Raw genomic sequence first — 18,633 nt, 5'->3', positions numbered from 1 at the left:
TACGTTGATGTATCTTAGACTAGAAAGTTGAGCCGTGGTATTAGCTCAGAGAACCGTTTGCTTCAAGACTACTGTTCATAGAGTAGTACAGCAGCTTCTGCTAAACAAGTCAGCACTCTCAAATCCCAGGCATTCTAATGATAATATAATAGAATTGGATTTTCTCTTTTGTTTGGTTTTTGTTTTGGTTTGGGTTTTTGTTTATTTGTTTGTTTGTTTTGAGACAGGGTCTCTCTGTATAGCCCAGGCTGTCCTGGAACTTACTCTGTAGTCCAGGTTGGCCTTGAACTCAGAAATCCACCTGCCTCTGCCTCCCAAGTGCTGGGATCAAAGGCGTGCGCCACCACAGCCCGGCCTGGTTTTTTTTTTTTTTTTTTTTTTCAAGACGGGATTTCTCTGTGTAATCCTGGCTGCCCAGGAACTTTCTCTGTAAACCAGACAGGCCTCGAACTCACAGAAATTTGCCTGCCTCTGCCTCCAGATCAAAGGATCTGGGATCAAAGGTGTATACCACTACTACCAGGCTTATATAATAGGTTTTAAAATAGTCTTATTAATCAGGATGCCCAAGTAGAAATTCTATTGAGAAAGAACTACTGGATTTAATAGCTCCAGAGAAAAAGAGAGAGTATGTGGTATATGGTGTGTGCCACAGAGTGTATGTGGAGGCAGGAGACAGCTGTGTGGAGGCAGTTCTCTTCTACCTTTAGGTGGTTCAGGGATCAAATTCAGGTCACCAAAAGAAAGCACATGGAGCCATCTTACCAGCACCAGATCTGCTTCTTGATAGAAGCTATATATGCCCTACTCTGAGAAGCAACATAACCATGGGAAAGTTACTAGGCCTCCTCTGTAAATGGAGAGTATGGTGTGTAAACAGCTATACTGAGGTTTAACACATCAGTCTTATTTTCTGGTAGCCAGATATAAGGGGGAAGGTACTATGTCTATTCCCTTTCTCTTCTTGTTGGTAGAGTCTACATTTGCGTTCCTTTAGGGTGAAGAACTTGGGACAGAAGCCCTGTATATGAGCTTTTTCCCTTGCCTTACGTACAACTGAGTTATTTTGCTTTCCTGGTCTTTATATTTTTTTCCTTAATGTCTTAAAATTTACTATATTCAAGGGTCCTTTTTTAGCATAAATGAGGCCACAGTTCAAGCTTCAGCATGGAGAACAAAATAGCTTAACTTTGTTTTTGCAGTAGTGAGTCATAAACCATACTATTTTTCTGAGAATAAGGTGTATATAATCCTTCTTTGAAATGCTTGGACCAGAGATGTTTGAACTTTCAGGTGGGTTTTTTTTAAATAGATTTTGGCATATTTACATATATATAATGAGATATTTTGAGAATGGGACTCAAATCTAAATACAAAATCCAGTTGTGTTTCACATACACTTGATGCACTTGGCCTGAAGGTAATGTTGTGCTTCTATTGTTAGTCATGAGGACTTTCTTACTCTTTTGCAGTACAGGGGTCTTAGGGATCAAAGCACTGACCTGTCTCCTAGCCCAGTGATTCTGTATAAGAACAGTTTCATAACAGAGTTTTCCACTTACTGGGCATACTGAAAATTAAATTGAGATTTTAACAATGTAGGATGTGGGAATTGGGTAAAGTGCTTTTCTCACATATGTGAGGCCCTCAGGATTGCCCCTGCCTCGCTTACCTAAAACATATTTTCTATTATAGAGGATTTTGGATTCCAAATTTTGTTACAAGAAATCTTCAACCTGCATATCATGTTTCCAAAACTAATTTTTCAGGTGAAAAGATTCCATTCTAGCATTAAGAAATAGATTTAGAATATTGGGATAGGAGTGTTTTTTGAGCTGTGAAAGAAAGAGTTTGATTGCAATTGCCTGGAATTCCTGTCAGAGGATTATAATTGGGGTGTTTTTTTTCTCTTTCTGCATCCTGCTACAGAGAACTCTCGTTGGCCTAGTAAGAGACCTGAGAGGGATAGCCTTTGCCTTCAATGCCAAGACCAGTTTCATGATGCTCTTCGAATGGATGTATCCTATCTCAGACTGGAAACATTGCACAGACCATAACTGGAATGTAGTTATATGATAGGAGTAGGAAGCAGAAGGCAACGGAAGGTTGATGCTCAAAAAGATGGTTATCCAGAAGGTCTGCTTTTTCTTAGGGGTGCACTGCAATGGGCTCAAGACGAAACCCTGCACTTTGATTAGTACATAAGGAACATAAAATTCTTTTACTGTGTGTGGAAAAGCCACACATGGTGGTGCACACCTTTAATTCCAGCACTCAGGAAGCAGACACAGGAGAGAGGAGCCTTAACTTGGAGGCTAGCCTGGTCTACACAGCATGTTCCAGGATAGCCATGACTACACAGAGAAACCCTGTCTTAGGAAAAAAAAAAGACAAAAAGAAAGCCAGACCTGGTCTCATACAGTTAACTATAAGAAACCTTGTAGAGCTAGGAAGAAAATCGATTTTGTTGTTGTTGTTGTTGTTGTTTTGTTTTTGTTTTTTAAGACTTATTTATTTGCCGAGCGGTGGTGGCGCACACTTTTAATCCCAGTACTTGGGAGGCAGAGGCGGGCGGATTTCTGAGTTCGAGGCCAGCCTGGTCTACAGAGTGAGTTCCAGGACAGCCAGGACTACACAGAGAAACCCTGTCTCGAAAAAACAAACAAACAAACAAACAAAAGACTTATTTATTTTTATATGCATTGGTGTTCTGTCCAATGTCTGTGTAAGGATGCCAGATCCTCTGGAACTGGCGTTACAGACAGCTATAAGCTGCCATGTGGGTGCTGGAATTGAACCAGGGTCCTTTGAAAGAATAGTCAGTGCTGTTATCCACTGAGCCATGTCTCCAGCCCCAGGAAGGAAGTTAAGTTTACAACCTTGTATCATCAAAATATGAGTACCTGTTTCTCCTGTAGTTTCTCCAGCATAAAAGAAATAGTTGATCTCCTGTCATATAAGTAGTAGAGTATAAATAAAAATACGGAATACACTGTGTTCTTCAAAATAAAAGCACTGAGAATTGAAATGTATTCCTTAAGTCTGACAGACAGACAGACAGACAGACATTGCTCACATAAAAAAAGTTCCCCAGGTTGGTAAGCACGACAGGAAGATAAAAGAGCTATAGTATGGATTTGTGTTTGATGAGCACTGAAAAGGTTAAAGTCTGTGACATTTGGATTCAGAGTGTCCTCCTTAGCACCTACTTTATAGATACCCCTCCTACATGCCGATTCTCCAGCGGGCAATTGAGCTCTGGTACCATGACCCAGCCTGTACCACACCTGTGCTCAAGCTGATGGCTGAATTAGTTCATAACAGGTAAGCATGATGGGGGGTGCTCTGCTGCTTGAGAACCCCTAAGGTAATTCATTTTCTTGTGCTGTGGGCACAAACTACTGTCAAATTTGCAACCTTCTAAAAGTGTATGTGTTTGTGATATTTGAAAACTATTCCCAGCCACACAAAGCCATTGCTATATGCAGGAAATAAATTACCAAAAGGGCTCAGGATATCCTGTTTTATTTGTTTTTATGGAAAAGGAAATAGGGTGTTCTGTTTTGAGACTGGGTCTCAGTACCCCAGGTTGAGCCTGAATCTCCTGATCTTCATCCCTCCTCCTGGGCATTGCTGTGAATTTGAGCTTAGGTTGGGCCTTTTTTTTTTTTTTAGAGATTTGTTTGTTTGTTTTTTTCATGTATGTGGGTACACTGTCACTGTCTTCAGACATACCAGAAGACAGCATTGGATGCCCATTACAGATGGTTGTGAGCTACCATATGGTTGCTGGAAATTGAACTCAGGACCTCTGGAGAGCAGTCAGTGCTTTTAACTGCTGAGCCATCTCTCTGGCCCCAGGTTGGGTTTTAATGAGTACCCAACCAGCCTGGGGTGCAGCATCAGACCCTATGCCCCCAAAAGAATTTTAGCAGTGATTAAAATTGTTTTTTAAAAAGTAATAAAATTAAAAGGAATTAGAGGGAGGGTTTCAGGAAAACTTTTCACAGAAACTGATATTTAGGCTAGGATCTGAATGACAAAGATTCCGGTGGAACTCCAGGTGAAAATCGTAAGCAGATAAAACTGTTTTAACATCCTACAGTACTGGATCCTGGTGAGCAGGCACAGCTCATAGAGGAAATCAAGTTTGTGGGCAGAGGTGCCAGTGCTCAGAACCTTAGTACAGAAGTACCAAGTAATATTGAAGAGCAGACATTTTTCCACACTAAGTAGGAAGGTACTAAGCATTTTCTGCAACTTTGTCCATGATTTGGTTACATCATTTAAGCTTCTTCTAGCTACCCGCCACGTAAAGAATAGACTGTACTGAAGTGAGTAGAAACAGAGAAAGCACATAGGAAGTGAGTGCTTTAGAGCTGATTGTAGAAGTATGTCTTGACTGTCAGCAGGATGTCATGAAGGACTCTGGATCTTGAAGGCCTAAATGACCCAGGTGACATTTGCTCCAAAATTGGGTAGCTAAAACACATTCTGGCTTTAAGAGTAGTCAGGAACCAAAACTAAGATTATTAACATTTATCCTTCCCTGTGTGGTATTTGAGTGTTAGAGCATTCCAGATCTCTTTGTATTCTTAGGAACTGGTAACAGTAAGCCAGACAGTCAGTCAGTGGTGGTACATAACATTAATCTCAGCACTCGGGAGGCAGAGACAAGCATGGTCTACAGACCAAGTTCAGGACAGCCAGGATTAGACAGAGAACTGCTGTCTCAAAAACCAGTAGTTTTGCTGGATATAGTGGCAATTGCTTTTAACACCTACTAAGGAAGTAGAGACAGGCAAGTCTCTGTGAGTATGTACTGAAACCATGTCTCAAAAAAAGTGGGAATAGTGCTTAATCCTCCTTTTGCCACCAAGCCTGTGCATATATGCAAATGGAGACTTAGGAGTTAGTACCAGTTAATGGCTGGTAGAAGCTATGCCATAAATAAAACTGAGCACTTAAAAGCCTTAGTTTTATCTACTGTCCTGTTGTTTTGCTTGGTTTGATTTGGTTGTATTTTAATGGTTTCATTGTTTGAGGAACAGAACTTGAACCTAAATTGTTGGGCTTTAAAGAAATCCTGTCGTAGTAGTGCACATCTTTAATCCCAGAACTCAGGAGGCAGAGGCAAACCAGATCTCTGGGAGTTCGAGGCCAGCTTGGTCTACAGAGTGAGTTCCAGGATAGCCAGGGCTACACAGAGAAACCCTGTTTGGGAAATAAATAAATAAATGAATGAGGGAGGAGGGGAAGGGAGAGAGGAGCAACATCATTGAATAAAAAGTGTGGTTCTTTCCCCAGTGGAGTAAGCTGTTTGCAGCAGTAGTGCTGGGTCACCCATGGAGCACCAGTGAGAACCTAGAGGATCCTGATCTTCCAAGAAGTACTTCTAAGAAATATCTTTGACTTTTTGTCTTTCTGTATTTTCTACTCAGATCTCAGCGACTCCAATTTGATGTTTCATCTCCCAATGGTATCTTACTTTTCCGAGAAACCAGCAAGATGATAACAATGTATGGTAAGTGCTTTAGAAAGATAATGTCCCTGGAAGTGAATCCAACAGTGTGTAGTCTCGAGTTAGATAAACAGTAGCTAGGACAGCATTTCTATAAAGTCTTGTGTTCCTTACTAAGTATTAGACTGCTACATATCACCAAAGACCTGCTGAAGTGTATATTCTATATGCCTTTGAAATAGGAGCGTTAGGATGACTTTAAAACTATGAATACCAGGTGCGGCATCAAATGCCTTTAAACTCAACACTTGGAACTCACAGGGGCAGGCAGACCTCTGTGAGTTCAAGGGCAGACAGAACTACTTAGACCCTATTTGCAAAAAAAAAAAAAAAAAAAGTACTATGAACATGGTTGTATACATAGTTCCTATATGTTTTTACAGGCAATCGTATCCTGACACTAGGAGAGGTGCCAAAGGATCAGGTCTATGCCCTGAAGCTCAAGGGCATCTCTATCTGCTTCTCCATGCTAAAGGCAGCCCTCAGTGGGAGTTACGTCAACTTTGGGGTCTTCCGTCTCTATGGAGATGATGCCTTGGAAAATGCCCTACAGACCTTCATCAAGCTTCTCCTCTCTATTCCTCATAGTGACCTCCTGGTAAGCCCTACGCCCCACTGGCAGCTTCTCGCTCAGATTGTGTTCCTTCTTTTCTCTGCCTGTGACTGTGATTTAATGTTTTCCTAAGGAACTACAACCTCACGCCTTTAATCCCAACACTTAGGAGGAAGAGGAAGGCAGATCTCTGAGTTCAAGAACAGCCTGGTCAACAGCAAGGCCCAGGCCAGCCAGGGCTATATAGAGAGATGGTGTCTCAGACAGACAAGAGACTACAACCTCATTCCTTTCTGCTATAACTAAGTCTTTTTTTTTCTCAACTGAAAGAACTATTTTGCTAATGACCTCCCTCCCTGCTAAAGTACCAAATGATTCAGCTGATTTTCTTTTTTCTCCTCTGCCCAGGATTACCCCAAGCTCAGCCAGTCTTATTATTCACTACTGGAAGTCCTGACCCAGGACCATATGAACTTTATTGCAAGCCTGGAACCTCATGTCATCATGTACATCCTCTCTTCTATTTCTGAAGGACTTACTGCACTTGGTAAGCACTGGGGTTGTCTGGTTTGTGCTGTAATTACACCTTACATAGTATAACGGGTGAGTACAGAGGAATGAGTAAGCTCCAGGGCAGGAGAAGATGGGGTCAAAGTATACACATAAAACCTGGGTAGGAAGCCCATGAGAGTACAGGAACAGCAAGCACTAGTGTTCATAGGCTGGAGGAAATCAGGACACCTCACTGGCTTGTTCAGAAGAGTTGTAGAGGGATAGAATCAAGCTGAAATAAGCAGGCATAATGCAAATCAGGCAGAATCCCCTTAGGCATGTTAGGAGGTTGATACTCTCATGAGCATAAGACCTTATCAACTGTGAATTACTCGCACCTCACTGCCACCTCCGTGATGCATCCATACTTCTCTCTAGGACAAAGCCATATCAGGGCATCTAGCCCCAAGGCATCAGACCCTGTCTGAGGGGCTCTGCACATTGCCAGGTTCCTCAGGAAACTTAGAAATGGCCTATGTGCTCAAGTGTTCTTCCCTTAGCCTAGCAGCCTTCCCTAGTCAGCATATCCTACTGTGTCCCTTGATGAGAGGCACACAGAGACTGGGGGTCTCCCAAGGCACTTTTAGAGATGAGGCCAGAACATAGCCCATTCTAACCAAGGTAGATGTTCTCAGGCTGTATAAAACTGTCTTAGACAATGGCCTCTTCCACCAGTAACTCAGGCTTCTACTTCAGGCTCTGGGTTCTACAACTCTGTCTGTTTCTAGCAGAGTGATTTTAGATGAGTCTCATTATCTCTCCAAGCTGGTGTCTCTGTTGCCAGAGGCCGTATTTACCTCCTAGAATTCTCAAAGGCATATATTAAGGACAGTATTTGGAAAGGATTTAGCAAAATATTTGGCACAAATAAAGCACTTGTTGAATGGCAACTTTATTTTTTTAATGAAACAAAATACATTAAGCCAATAATTTAATATTTATATTATATATTAAACTGCATTTTAAAATTAGGCCTTGTGTGTCAATGGTGACCTTGGCTGAGGTCCCAGGCTAAGCTAACTGAGTACCCTTACGGGATTGCAGCCAGTATTAATCTATTCATCCATATCAGCAGCAGCTCAGCATTCCTGTTCTTCTCCATCTTTTTTCCAGATACCATGGTATGCACAGGCTGCTGTTCCTGCCTAGACCATATTGTGACGTATCTCTTCAAACAGCTGTCACGGAGCACCAAGAAAAGGACAACACCCCTGAACCGGGAGAGTGACTGCTTTCTGCATATCATGCAGCAGCATCCAGCTATGATCCAGCAGGTAAGGAGTCCGAGGGCTAATTGATGGTGGTGTGTCCCACCATGAATGAGCATCTTCGAGAAAGGGAAGGCCAAAGTGACTCACATCTCACTGTGCTCATGTGCATGTAGTAATAATGGCGGTAGATTTTTAATTTTCTAGATCTAGAAAACATCTGAAATGAGCTGAGTGTCACCAACCCTACACCTTCATCCTATCTCAGGAGCACTCTTTCTTTCATGAAAACTGCATTCCTCTCTCACTGCTGGGAAATGGATTATGAGTTAACCATATCTAGTTTTCTTAGGGCTGGCTTGTACTCCTTTTGCAAAGTAGGAACAAGAGTACAGCACAGAGCTGGGGGTGTGGCAGCACTTGCTGGATGCACAAAGGCCCTGGGTTCAATCCTCAGCACTGACAAAGAAATAAACAGGGAAAGACCACCAGTAAATAAAATTTTACCATAAAAATTGTCCTTAAAGCAGAAGACCAAAATGAAGCTTCACAGTTTTTGTGGCTTTCCTTACACAGAAAAGGCCTGTTTGGCTGGGTGGTGGTGGCGCACGCCTTTGATCCCAGCACTTGGGAGGTAGAGGCAGGCAGATTTCTGAGTTCGATGCCAGCCTGGTCTACAGAGTGAGTTCCAGGACAGCCAGAGTGACACAGAGAAACCCTGTCTCGAAAAAAAAAATCAAAAACAAAAGGCCTGTTTGGAGCCTGTCCTCTCATCTTAGGTAGCCAAAACAAATCTCTGCCTTCTTGCTTATAGATGCTGTCCACGGTGCTGAACATCATCATCTTTGAAGATTGTAGGAATCAGTGGTCTATGTCTCGACCCCTGCTTGGCTTAATACTACTTAATGAAAAGGTAAGCAAGGACCAGCAAGAGGCTTCGGACTTCAGGTACTTAAGACCAACCCTGGGGCCCTGGGTTTAAGCTTCTTTTTTTTTTTTTTTTTTTAAATTAAAATATTTTATTTTTATATGCCTGATGCTTGGGTGTTTTGTCTGCATATATGTGCACCACATGTGTGGTCTGGTACTCTTAGAAGCCAGAAGAAGACGTGTGTGTGTATGTGCACCACATGTGTGCCTGGTGCTCTTGGAAGCCAGAAGAAAACATGCATTTCCCCTGGAACTGGAATTACAGGTGGTTTTGAGCTGCCATATGGGTACTGGGAACTAAATGGAGGTCCTCTAGAAAACAGCTGGTGCTCTCTTAAATGCTGAACCATCTCTCCAGCTATAACTCCTCCTCAAGAGAGTGTGTGTATGTGTTGATATGTTGTATGTATGTGTTTGGTGGTGTATACCTTTAATCCCAGCACTCAGGATGCAGAGGCGGGATGCTGTCTCTGAAGTCAAGGCTAGCCTGGTCTATATAGCTAGTTCCAGGAGAGCCAGATAGTAAGATTCTTGCTCAGAAAGAAAAGGAGTCTGAAGGGATGGATCAGTGATTAAATCTGTTAGCCATTCTTCCAGAGAGACCAAAGTTTAAATCCTGACTCCCACATCAGACAGCACTCAACCATCTGTAACTCCATTTCCAATGAATCTAACACTTCTCTGTCATTTGAGGGCACTTAGACACAAACAGATACAGAAAAAGAATAGAAATAAAATCTCTGAAAACAAAAAGGAAAGGTAGGAAAGCCAGAGGCTTCTAAAAGTAATAAGTATTTACACAGCTATGATTTCCAGGCACTATGAAACTCCTACCACCACTTGGCAAGCAGGTAGGGGGAAGGCATTGACTAAATATATCCTGTTCCTACTTCCTGTTGAAGTACACTCTCTGTACAGTCAGGTTTAGTGTTCCATGCATATAATCCCAGCATTTGGGAGGTGAAGGCAAGAAAATCAAAAGATTAATAAGATTGTCCACAGCTACACTGTGAGCTTGAGGCCAGTGAGCTACATGAGACCCTGTGGAAAACAACAACAGCAAAAAAGTCCACAACACAACCAATTAATGGAAAAAATGGAAGAGCACTTTTCTTTAAGTAGTGAGATAAATCCTTTAAGAGGGAACGATATTCCTAGACTCCAAATCACCTAGGACCCAAGCTCTAGGTCTAGCTCTGTCCTGGGCCTTGAGATGCTCCTGAAAGGGCATCTGATGCCAGGTCTAGTGGCAAGTGCTTACAGAGCCAGCACTTGGGAGGTGGAGGAAGGAAGGCAGATCACAAGTTCAGAATTGTGAGTTCAGAGACATCCTGAGCCATTTGAGACACCCTGCCTAAAAAAGAAGTATGATGACCATGCCACAATCAGCAGGGAAAGGGAGGCGCAGAAATCTTGAACAAGCTACCTTACAAATTAAAGTTTTTAAATGATATGGAGACATCATCCTTTAAGTGCTTGAATTTTTAAAGTATAAATTGAATTGTGGTAGATACTGCCTTCTTTGGGGAACATTCATCTGCCTTCTTTCACTTTCTGTCTTGTTCCTTGGCCCACAGTATTTTTCTGACTTAAGAAACAGCATTGTCAATAGCCAACCACCAGAGAAACAGCAAGCCATGCATCTGTGCTTTGAAAATTTGATGGAAGGCATTGAGCGGAATCTTCTGACAAAAAACAGAGACAGGTAAGTGTCTGGGTCTTGCCGAGAAGTGCTATTATTTTCAGACCATTGAGACAAGCACAGTTCCATAAGCATCTCTATTCAGCAGCACGTGAAGCAGTCTGTCTAGTAGAGAGGCAGGCTAGACTCCTCCATGACAAGTTTGAGTGCTGACCCGAAAGTAGATGTAGACTTGATACAAGATTCTGTACCCTGGTTGTGCCAGCGGTTTATCTTAATTATATAATTTTAGTGAAAGTGTTTTAAAATAAAAGTGATTTGAGTGTGAATGGAGAACTGAATTTAAATATTATTTGATTCAGCTCTCATTGGCTATCAACAAGTGCTTCCTAGCCATTTATAGTTAGCAGCTTCCATATTGGACAACACAGCTCTATACCCTTAGTCTTTCACCTCTGAAAACTGTAACAGCCTCATGCTATTTCCGCCTTTACTTCCTAAGGTTAATCCCCATCTCTTGTCAAACAGTTCTTAAGTCTATGTTGCTGCCACAGCCCAAGGCAGCCCACCCAGATTCAAGTTTGACCATCTCTGGTCTGCTGTGAAGTTTCCAGGAAAAAGTAGAGGTGTAAATAAGGTCACCTTTCCCTAATTGTCCTGAGACTAAGGTTAGCTGATGAGGCACAAATTGCTGTGTTCTGCTTCTCAGTAGCTATTTCTGTACTTAGGAAAATACCTTTCCTTTCTGCTTCTTCCCCCAACCCACCTGCATCCTTTCTGCAGGTTCACCCAGAACCTGTCAGCATTCCGTCGAGAAGTCAACGACTCAATGAAGAATTCCACTTACGGAGTGAATAGCAATGATATGATGAGCTGACAACTCTTGGACTCTACCTTGCAAAGCAGCGTCCCTTTGGTCTGGTCCAGAGGGTGAACAGTTGCAAGGGAGAGAGCCTGGCTGATCCCGGCTCCTTCCTCCAGGGGTATGGGGGAAATGGCAAGGGTCAACTAGCTATTTCCCCAGGAAGTATGGGGTGTGCGTGCACTCACTGAGGGGCAGGGCGCTGCTGGTTCCTGGGAGACTGGGTGGGAAGGGGTGGTGGGAGGAGACAGACGCACACGCATCTGAGACTCTGGCCCACTCCTGGGGTCACCCATGCAGGGAGAACCCAGTGTCCTGCCACAACCTGCCTTGTATAAACATGTACATTTTTTCATAACATTTTGAACAAGGTTTATATTGACTCAAGTTTAAAAACAAAAAAGTGTGATTGAAAAATTTTTACAGAGTCTAGTGCACCAATGCTGATGTGAGGGGTTATGTATGGCGAGTGAAGAAAATGTGTATTGTGGTGGCCTGAAGCTTTATTGGACAAGGATGTGTGAAAGTGCAGAGATATATTTAGTGACACAGTGTAGAGAGGCAAAAAAGGAAAAACTCCAAATGTATATTTTTTCTTAATGCCCTTTCCCTCCCCACCCCCAATGATGCGTTCCTGATGCTGTATTAACCTTGTTATTAGGAACTCTGAGCCATGCGGGAGCACCATCCTCCCCATCCATGGATGCTGCCCTGGGTCCCCCAGCCTCCTGCAGTGACAAATAACTCCAGCTAAAAGCTTCTGGTGTTCTTATCTCCATCCTTTCTCCCATTTTACTTACCCTCATGCTCAGAAAGAAGCCTCTTGCTGTTAAAAGTTGGATTTATGTTTTAGGATTCTTGGTCTCTGTAGGGAGACGGCAGAGAATTGAGCCATTTGCTCTCTTGTTGAGCAATTTGCATGAGTCCACCAGAGGCCTAATATGTGTGGCCATAACTTTTGTCTTCCCCAGCCCTTGAGGCAGTGTGTATGGATGTGTGTGTGGATATTTATGTATGTACCCTGCACTCATGAATGTATGAACTGGAGGAAGTTACTACAGGGGAGGGGTTCTTAATAACAAGGTCTACCTAGCATGAAGTATTTAACATTCTCCCTTGAAAAATATACATTTTTATAAAATAAAAACCATAATAAATGTTTTGAATATTAAAAAAGAAAAGTGAACCTACAGAGGAACATTGGATGGAGAAAGCTTTTGCAGTGTCCTTTCCCATAACTGCTGCTAGTTCTCCATCTCTAGTTCAGCTCTTATCCACGGGACATTATCACTTAGGCTTTATTTTTATTTTCCTCAACCCTCACAAACAAGCTTATTAATTTTCCTTCTCCTCTGGCGACTGTGTGGTGAATCTTTTCTTGCGTGATCAGGTTGCGGATAGACTTGTAAGGGTGTTTGCTGCATACAGTGTAAGCATTGTGACCGCCAATAAACTTCGATGGTTTCTACTGACCTGGTTTCAGCAGTCACGTGTAGTATGTTCAGGGATGTGTCTCACTGTAAACACATGGAGATATTTAAACAAACACGCTTTATTTTTTTTTTTAAGCCGGTAGATTGCAGAGGTCCCTCTACCTCGTAAAATTAACTTAGACTATGTCTGACTCAACTCTCATGACTGGTTCCGCTGACACACTCAAAGCATAATGTTCTCCAGAGTTGTCAAAATGAAGACAATCTTCCTACCTCTTTCCAGGTAACAAAGTGACGACCTATAGCTAAGCAGTAGCTGAAGAAAGCCCCGTTGTGTTAGTCCTTGCATCTGCCTCTCTGATATAGGCTGGGGTTCATTTATTAGGGCCATGACAAGATTAGTGGCAAATGTTTTCCCCTGAAATACTACAGAATGCACAGGCCACATTAAGCAAATAATGAGGACTAGTTTTTGTGATTTGTGGCCCTGCACTGCACAGTGATTTCATTATGAGGGATCCTATTGAAGAGCAGAAACATAGGGCAGTTGTGGGTATCTTACCTGCAAGGTCCCAAGAGCCAATCCTGAATACCTTTCTAGGAGTCCTAGAAAAACCATCCTGGCAGGAGAACCTGGGATACTAATTCTGAAGTAAATAAGACAAAGGAACTAAGAAACTTTCTCATAAATACAAGAAAAATCTTGAGGTAACACTTGGTCAACAAAATGCCAGTGTCGTTCCTTCTCTCCTACAAAGTAATTCCAGGGCAAGAGGCTCACTAGGAATGGTGGTATCTTTGGTGCGGTCACAGCAAAGTGCTCATGCTTGAGATCTTCCATGGCCCCAAGCTTTGTAAAACTCAACTGACAGTTTTTGCCCTGGAATAGTATTTCATGCTTTTAGCCCCAGCAATTGGGAAGCAAAGACAGGCAAAATGAAGTTTGAGGTCAGGCAGGACTGTAAAGAGACCATGTCTTTCCCCCTCACCCCCCCCAAAAGGTGGGGGTAGGGAAGGTCTTTAGGATTTGGGAAATGAAAACAGGATTAATTTAAGATATACCTTGGCTGTACAACAAAACCATTCTGGACTACATGAGACCCCACCCCTGAATACACATTGCTAATTTCATAAAATTTAACCTAATATGAAATCCAGTTTGTTTGGGTTTATTTTGCTTTTTTTTATTATTAATTTTTTTTATAGTCCAGTTGTTATCTCCCTCCCGTTCTGCCCTCCCACAGTTCCTCCTCCCTTCCTCCTCCCCCTCTCAGAAAGGATGTCCCCCACCCCACCAGACCTCCCCATTCCCTGGGGCCTCAAGTCTCCAGTGTTAAGTTCACCTTCTCTCATTGAGACCAAACCAGGCGGTCCTCTGCTGTATATGTGTTGGGGGCCTTGAACCAGCTGGTGTATGCTGCCTGGTTAGTGACTCCGTGCCCGAAAGATCCCGGAGGGTCCAGGTTTGTTGAGACTACTGGTCTTATGGGGTCTTCAGACCATTGGTTGGGTGTATATATCTGTTTCTGTCTCAGTCAGCTGCTGGTAGAGCCTCTCAGACGGCAGCTGTGCTACACTCCTGTCATGCATGTCTTTTTGTGTCTGAGATACTGCACTCCAGATGATATTTTCTAGTTCCATCCATTTGCCTGCAAAACTTAGGATGTCCTTGTTCTTGATAGCTGAATAGCATTCCATTGTGTAAATGAACCACATTTTCTGTATTCATTCTCCCATTGTGGAACATCTGGGTTGTTTCTAGCTTCTAGCTATCACAAAAACACTATGGTGGAGCACGTGCCCTCGTGGCATGGTGGGACATATTTTGGGTATATGCCCAAGTATGGTATAGCTGGGGCTTCAGGTAGATCTATTTCTAATTTTCTGAGGAACGTCCAGATTGATTTCCAGTGTGGTTGTACCAATTTGCAATCCCACGAGCAATGGAGGCGTGTTCCTCTTTCTCTGCATTCTTGCCAACATGTGCTGTTGGGTCTGATCTTAGTCATTCTGATTGGTGTAAGGTGGTATCTCAGGATCATTTTGATTTGCATTTCCCTGATCAGTAAGGACTTTAAACGTTTCTTTAAGTGCTTCTCGGCCATTCAAGATATTTGCCCTCTATCAGATGTGGGGTTAGGAATTAATTTTTTTTTCCCAATCTGTAGGTTGCTGTAAATCCATTTATCTATAACTTCCTATTTTCTCAGATATCATGGAAAAGTGTATATTGTGGTTATCTATGCTGTTCCTGGGCACTCAAGTATCTAATCTACACAGTGGTTCCTGGAATAAGCTACACTGAACTCTAAATTCTCTTACGAATGATTATTAAATTTTATTGTGTACTATGTATTTATTAGCTTAACCCAAATAAAGGTAATATTTTCCTACTACAGTGCAAGCCAAAAATGGGATTTTACTCAGAGTCAAAATGTTAGATTTTTATATTCTGTTTTTGTTTTTATTTTGCTGGTTTTTCAAGACAAGGCTTCTCTATGTGACAGCTCTGGCTGTCCTGGAACTATATAGACCAGGCTGGCCTCAAACTCAAGAGATCTGCCTCCCTCTACCTCCCAAGTGCTAGGACTAAAGGTGTGCACCATCAACCACCTCTTAGCTAAATTCTGTTTTTTGATATGTGTTCTGTAGCCAGGTTAGATTCAGACTTAATGTAACCAAGGTGAGCCTTGGATTTTTACTCTCCTCCCTCTCCTTAGTACTGGTATTATAGACATGTGCCACCATGCCTAGCTAGGCTTTCAATTTTTAAGAAGTAATGACTTGTACTGGGCAGTGGTGACGCATACCTTTAATCTCAGCACTTGCGAAGCAGAGGCAGGCCGATTTCTGAGTTCAAGGACAGCCAGGGAGGGCTGCACCGAGAAATCCTATCTCGAAAACAAGAAGAAAAAGGAAGAAAATGACTTTCCCAGTTCGTGGTTCTCTGTACCCTTGTCATCTTTTCATTCATGACACTTGGCATCTGTTGGGCCAGGGCCTTTTTGATAGTCAGCTACAGAAAAGGAACCCTTGGAATCAAAACACTTAGTTCAACTCTTCTGCATGGAATCCAGTTCTAGGAAACACTGACTTTAAAAGTGAGCAGTGGCAGAGTGCTTGTTCAGCATGGACAAGCCCCGACTTTTAATCCTCAGCAATCCTATTCCCCAAGACCAGTGAGCAGACAGTATGTAATAAAAGCAGATATACTGTATTTTATATTTTATGTGTGTGTGTGTGTTGTTTTTGGAGTCAGCTTTCTCTCTGTAGCCTTGGCTGTCCTGGATCTCACTCTATAGACCAGGCTTGCCTTGAACTCAGAAATCCTCCTGTCTCCACCTCCCAAAGTGCTGGGATTAAAAGCGTGTGCCTCCACCGCTTGGTACATTTATACTTTTAACTGAAGACTTCATAAAAGCATTCAGCACACAGAAACACATAGTAGCCAAACTCATCTCATCACTGGGTTGCAAAGGAGTGCAGAAGGGAATCACCTACGAAACTCCACGAAAGCACAAATTATGCCAGTCACAAGTGTCTGGATCAAAGTCTGGAGAACAAGCCCGCAGCATAAAGTCTGCATGCAGTGGCTCAGGCCTGTGATAACAGCACTTAGGAGAAGACTGGTGGAGAGACGCCACAAGCGCCAGATCAGCCTCGGCTACCAACTGAAATCCAGTCTTGGGACAAAAGGTAGGTAATGGATGGTAGAGACAGGCCAAGAGCACTTGCTGTTCCTGGAGAAGATCCAAGTAAGCTCCTAGCGCCTGCGTCAGGCAGCTCACAATTGCCTGTGACTAGTTCCATGGGATCCAACAATCTCTCTGGCCCTGCATTCAAGTGCACATATATACATAATTTTTGTAGAGAATTTTTTTGAATGGATGAATAGTGGGCATAATCTTATGAGAAAGCTCAGAGGAGTTATACATGGTGGTGCACACCTGAAATCCCAGAAGTAAGGAAACAAAAGACTCAAACCAAGGCTGGATAATATATAGACTGCTCTCTCCCCCAACAACCCCTGCAAACTGTCAGAAGAGCCACTGACACAATCTAATACATATTCCCCACAAGTAGTAAAGAGTATGGACAATGTAGCCCAAAGTCAGAAAATGTAAGCCTCTCCCGGCTCCTCAAGGAGTACAGCTGGCCATTTCTTCATCTGATTAGCCACCTCTTAAATCCAGTCTGGGGCACATGTCACAAAGAATATTGTGTTACAAACTTTATTGGCAAGCTATAAACACCACAGCAGAACCCTTCCACTCAGCTAGACAGTTGCAACAACAGTCTCAGCAGCCACACCTTTCCACGTCCCTTTTACATCCATAAAACCTGCTTTTGTCAGTGTATAAACTATATTCTGTGCTTATATCTGCAAACCCAAATCTCCCCGCCCTACTGTCCCCACATCTAGTTTTAAGACCTGCTTGTTTATTTGAGGTGATCCTGATCTTGTCCCTTAATCTATCTCAGCAACCAAAATCTGTTCTTTCCAAGTCAGCACCAAAGGATCAGGTCACGTCCTGATGAATAACAAGGATGTGACTTATGGCCACAGATGCGTTTGCAGAAGACAAGTAGAGGATGGAAAGAGGCACTGGAGTGAGTGAAGTCCCTGCAGAAATCCCAGCCCGACCCCTGCCCGCTGCAGCGCTGAAATCGAAGCCTGTGTCTGCGCAGCCCCGGAAGTGATCCCGCGCGTCCCTTGCGTCGGAAGGGGACGCCACACCTAGGTTGCATCTGGGCTGCGCTGAATCCCCAGACCAGAGCCCGCCCTTGTTACACGCACGCGCAGATAAGACTCATGCGCCCGGTGGTGTCCGGCTGTAACTAAGGGGCTAACATACTCCAGGTATATCTCCCTGCGCTTGCAGAAATCGGAGTTTGTTTGCATCAGCTCCTCACACTGAAATCACAGTGGCTGTCCCTGTCCCAAAGTTGAAGTGCTGAACCGGTGGAGGAAGTCTCAGACGCAAAGGGAAGCTCTGCAGTGGACAGCTCCCAGGGAAGCCCTGATCAGACCAAGAAGTCATGACAAAAAGGCATGACACATTTTGTGAAGAATAGCAAAAATAACATGACTAGAGGGCGGGTGCAGCCCTCTTTGTGTCAGAGTAAAGAACAGGCCTGCAAGAGGTTGGGCTTTGATCCTGAAAACCAGTTTCTAAACCTCCAAAGGCTAGCAGCCTGGTGAGCAAGCAGTCCTTGACGGATGGGAGTGTGTGTGAGCCAAGGCTAGGGCTATGAGAAAGGAAGTTGAGGAATGTTGAGATGAGACTCAAAACAACTTTGTGATCAGCTGAATTCAAATGATTCTCCTATGATTCCCTAGTTCCAGAATGGAGTGACACCTGACTGGGAAAAAGAAAACATTGGGCAAGACTAGGATGTGGGTTGTAAAGAAGACAGCAAACTGGATGAACCTGAGAGAAAGCGCTCCCCCTGGAGATATCAAAAACATTTCTGCGAGGCAGGTGGATTTCTGAGTTCAAGGCCAGCCTAGTCTACAGAATGAGTTCCAGGACAGCCAGAACTACACAGAGAAACCCTGTCTCAAAAACAACAACAACAACAACAACAACAACAACAAACTTCTACAAAATGAATACCAATCAATCACACGGAAACCCAGAAGAAAAAGTCATCGTTTTACTAAGCCTCAAATAAAAAACCAAAGACATTAAGGAAATAACGTTTAATGAGCTAGGAGGTGATTCAGCAGTTAAAAGCACTGGCTGCTCTTGTAGAGGACCCACATTCCATCCTCAGTGCCTACATGGTAGCTCACAACGGTCTGTCACTCCAGTTCCAGGGAATTCAACACCCTCTTCTGGCCTCCTGGAGCCAGAGGCACAAACACTAGGCACAGACTTACAAACCACCATTTACATACAACTTTTTTTTTTTTTTTTTTTTTTTTTTT

The 18,633-nt window shown here is 43.1% G+C and overlaps 1 protein-coding gene across 5 annotated transcripts in view; it reads left to right on the top strand.

Moving 5' to 3' along the window:
- Xpo7 (exportin 7) overlaps positions 1–12,740 on the top strand; it is a 90,547-nt gene extending 77,807 nt beyond the window's left edge. For all 5 annotated transcript variants that reach the window (XM_031362652.1, XM_031362655.1, XM_031362654.1 and 2 more), the window contains exons 20-28: positions 1,930–2,018; positions 3,217–3,324; positions 5,442–5,524; positions 5,905–6,119; positions 6,483–6,621; positions 7,740–7,900; positions 8,649–8,747; positions 10,342–10,469; positions 11,190–12,740. In XM_031362652.1, coding sequence (XP_031218512.1) covers positions 1,930–2,018; positions 3,217–3,324; positions 5,442–5,524; positions 5,905–6,119; positions 6,483–6,621; positions 7,740–7,900; positions 8,649–8,747; positions 10,342–10,469; positions 11,190–11,283 — 1,116 coding nt within the window. In that variant the 3' untranslated portion in view covers positions 11,284–12,740. The remainder of the gene's footprint in view (positions 1–1,929; positions 2,019–3,216; positions 3,325–5,441; positions 5,525–5,904; positions 6,120–6,482; positions 6,622–7,739; positions 7,901–8,648; positions 8,748–10,341; positions 10,470–11,189) is intronic.
- Positions 12,741–18,633: the final 5,893 nt, after the last annotated feature.

The sequence above is a fragment of the Mastomys coucha genome, unplaced genomic scaffold, assembly GCF_008632895.1.
Source record: "Mastomys coucha isolate ucsf_1 unplaced genomic scaffold, UCSF_Mcou_1 pScaffold9, whole genome shotgun sequence".
Lineage (NCBI taxonomy): Eukaryota > Metazoa > Chordata > Mammalia > Rodentia > Muridae > Mastomys > Mastomys coucha.
Note: the sequence above shows the minus strand (reverse complement) of the source record. Positions and strands in the feature narration are given on the sequence as shown.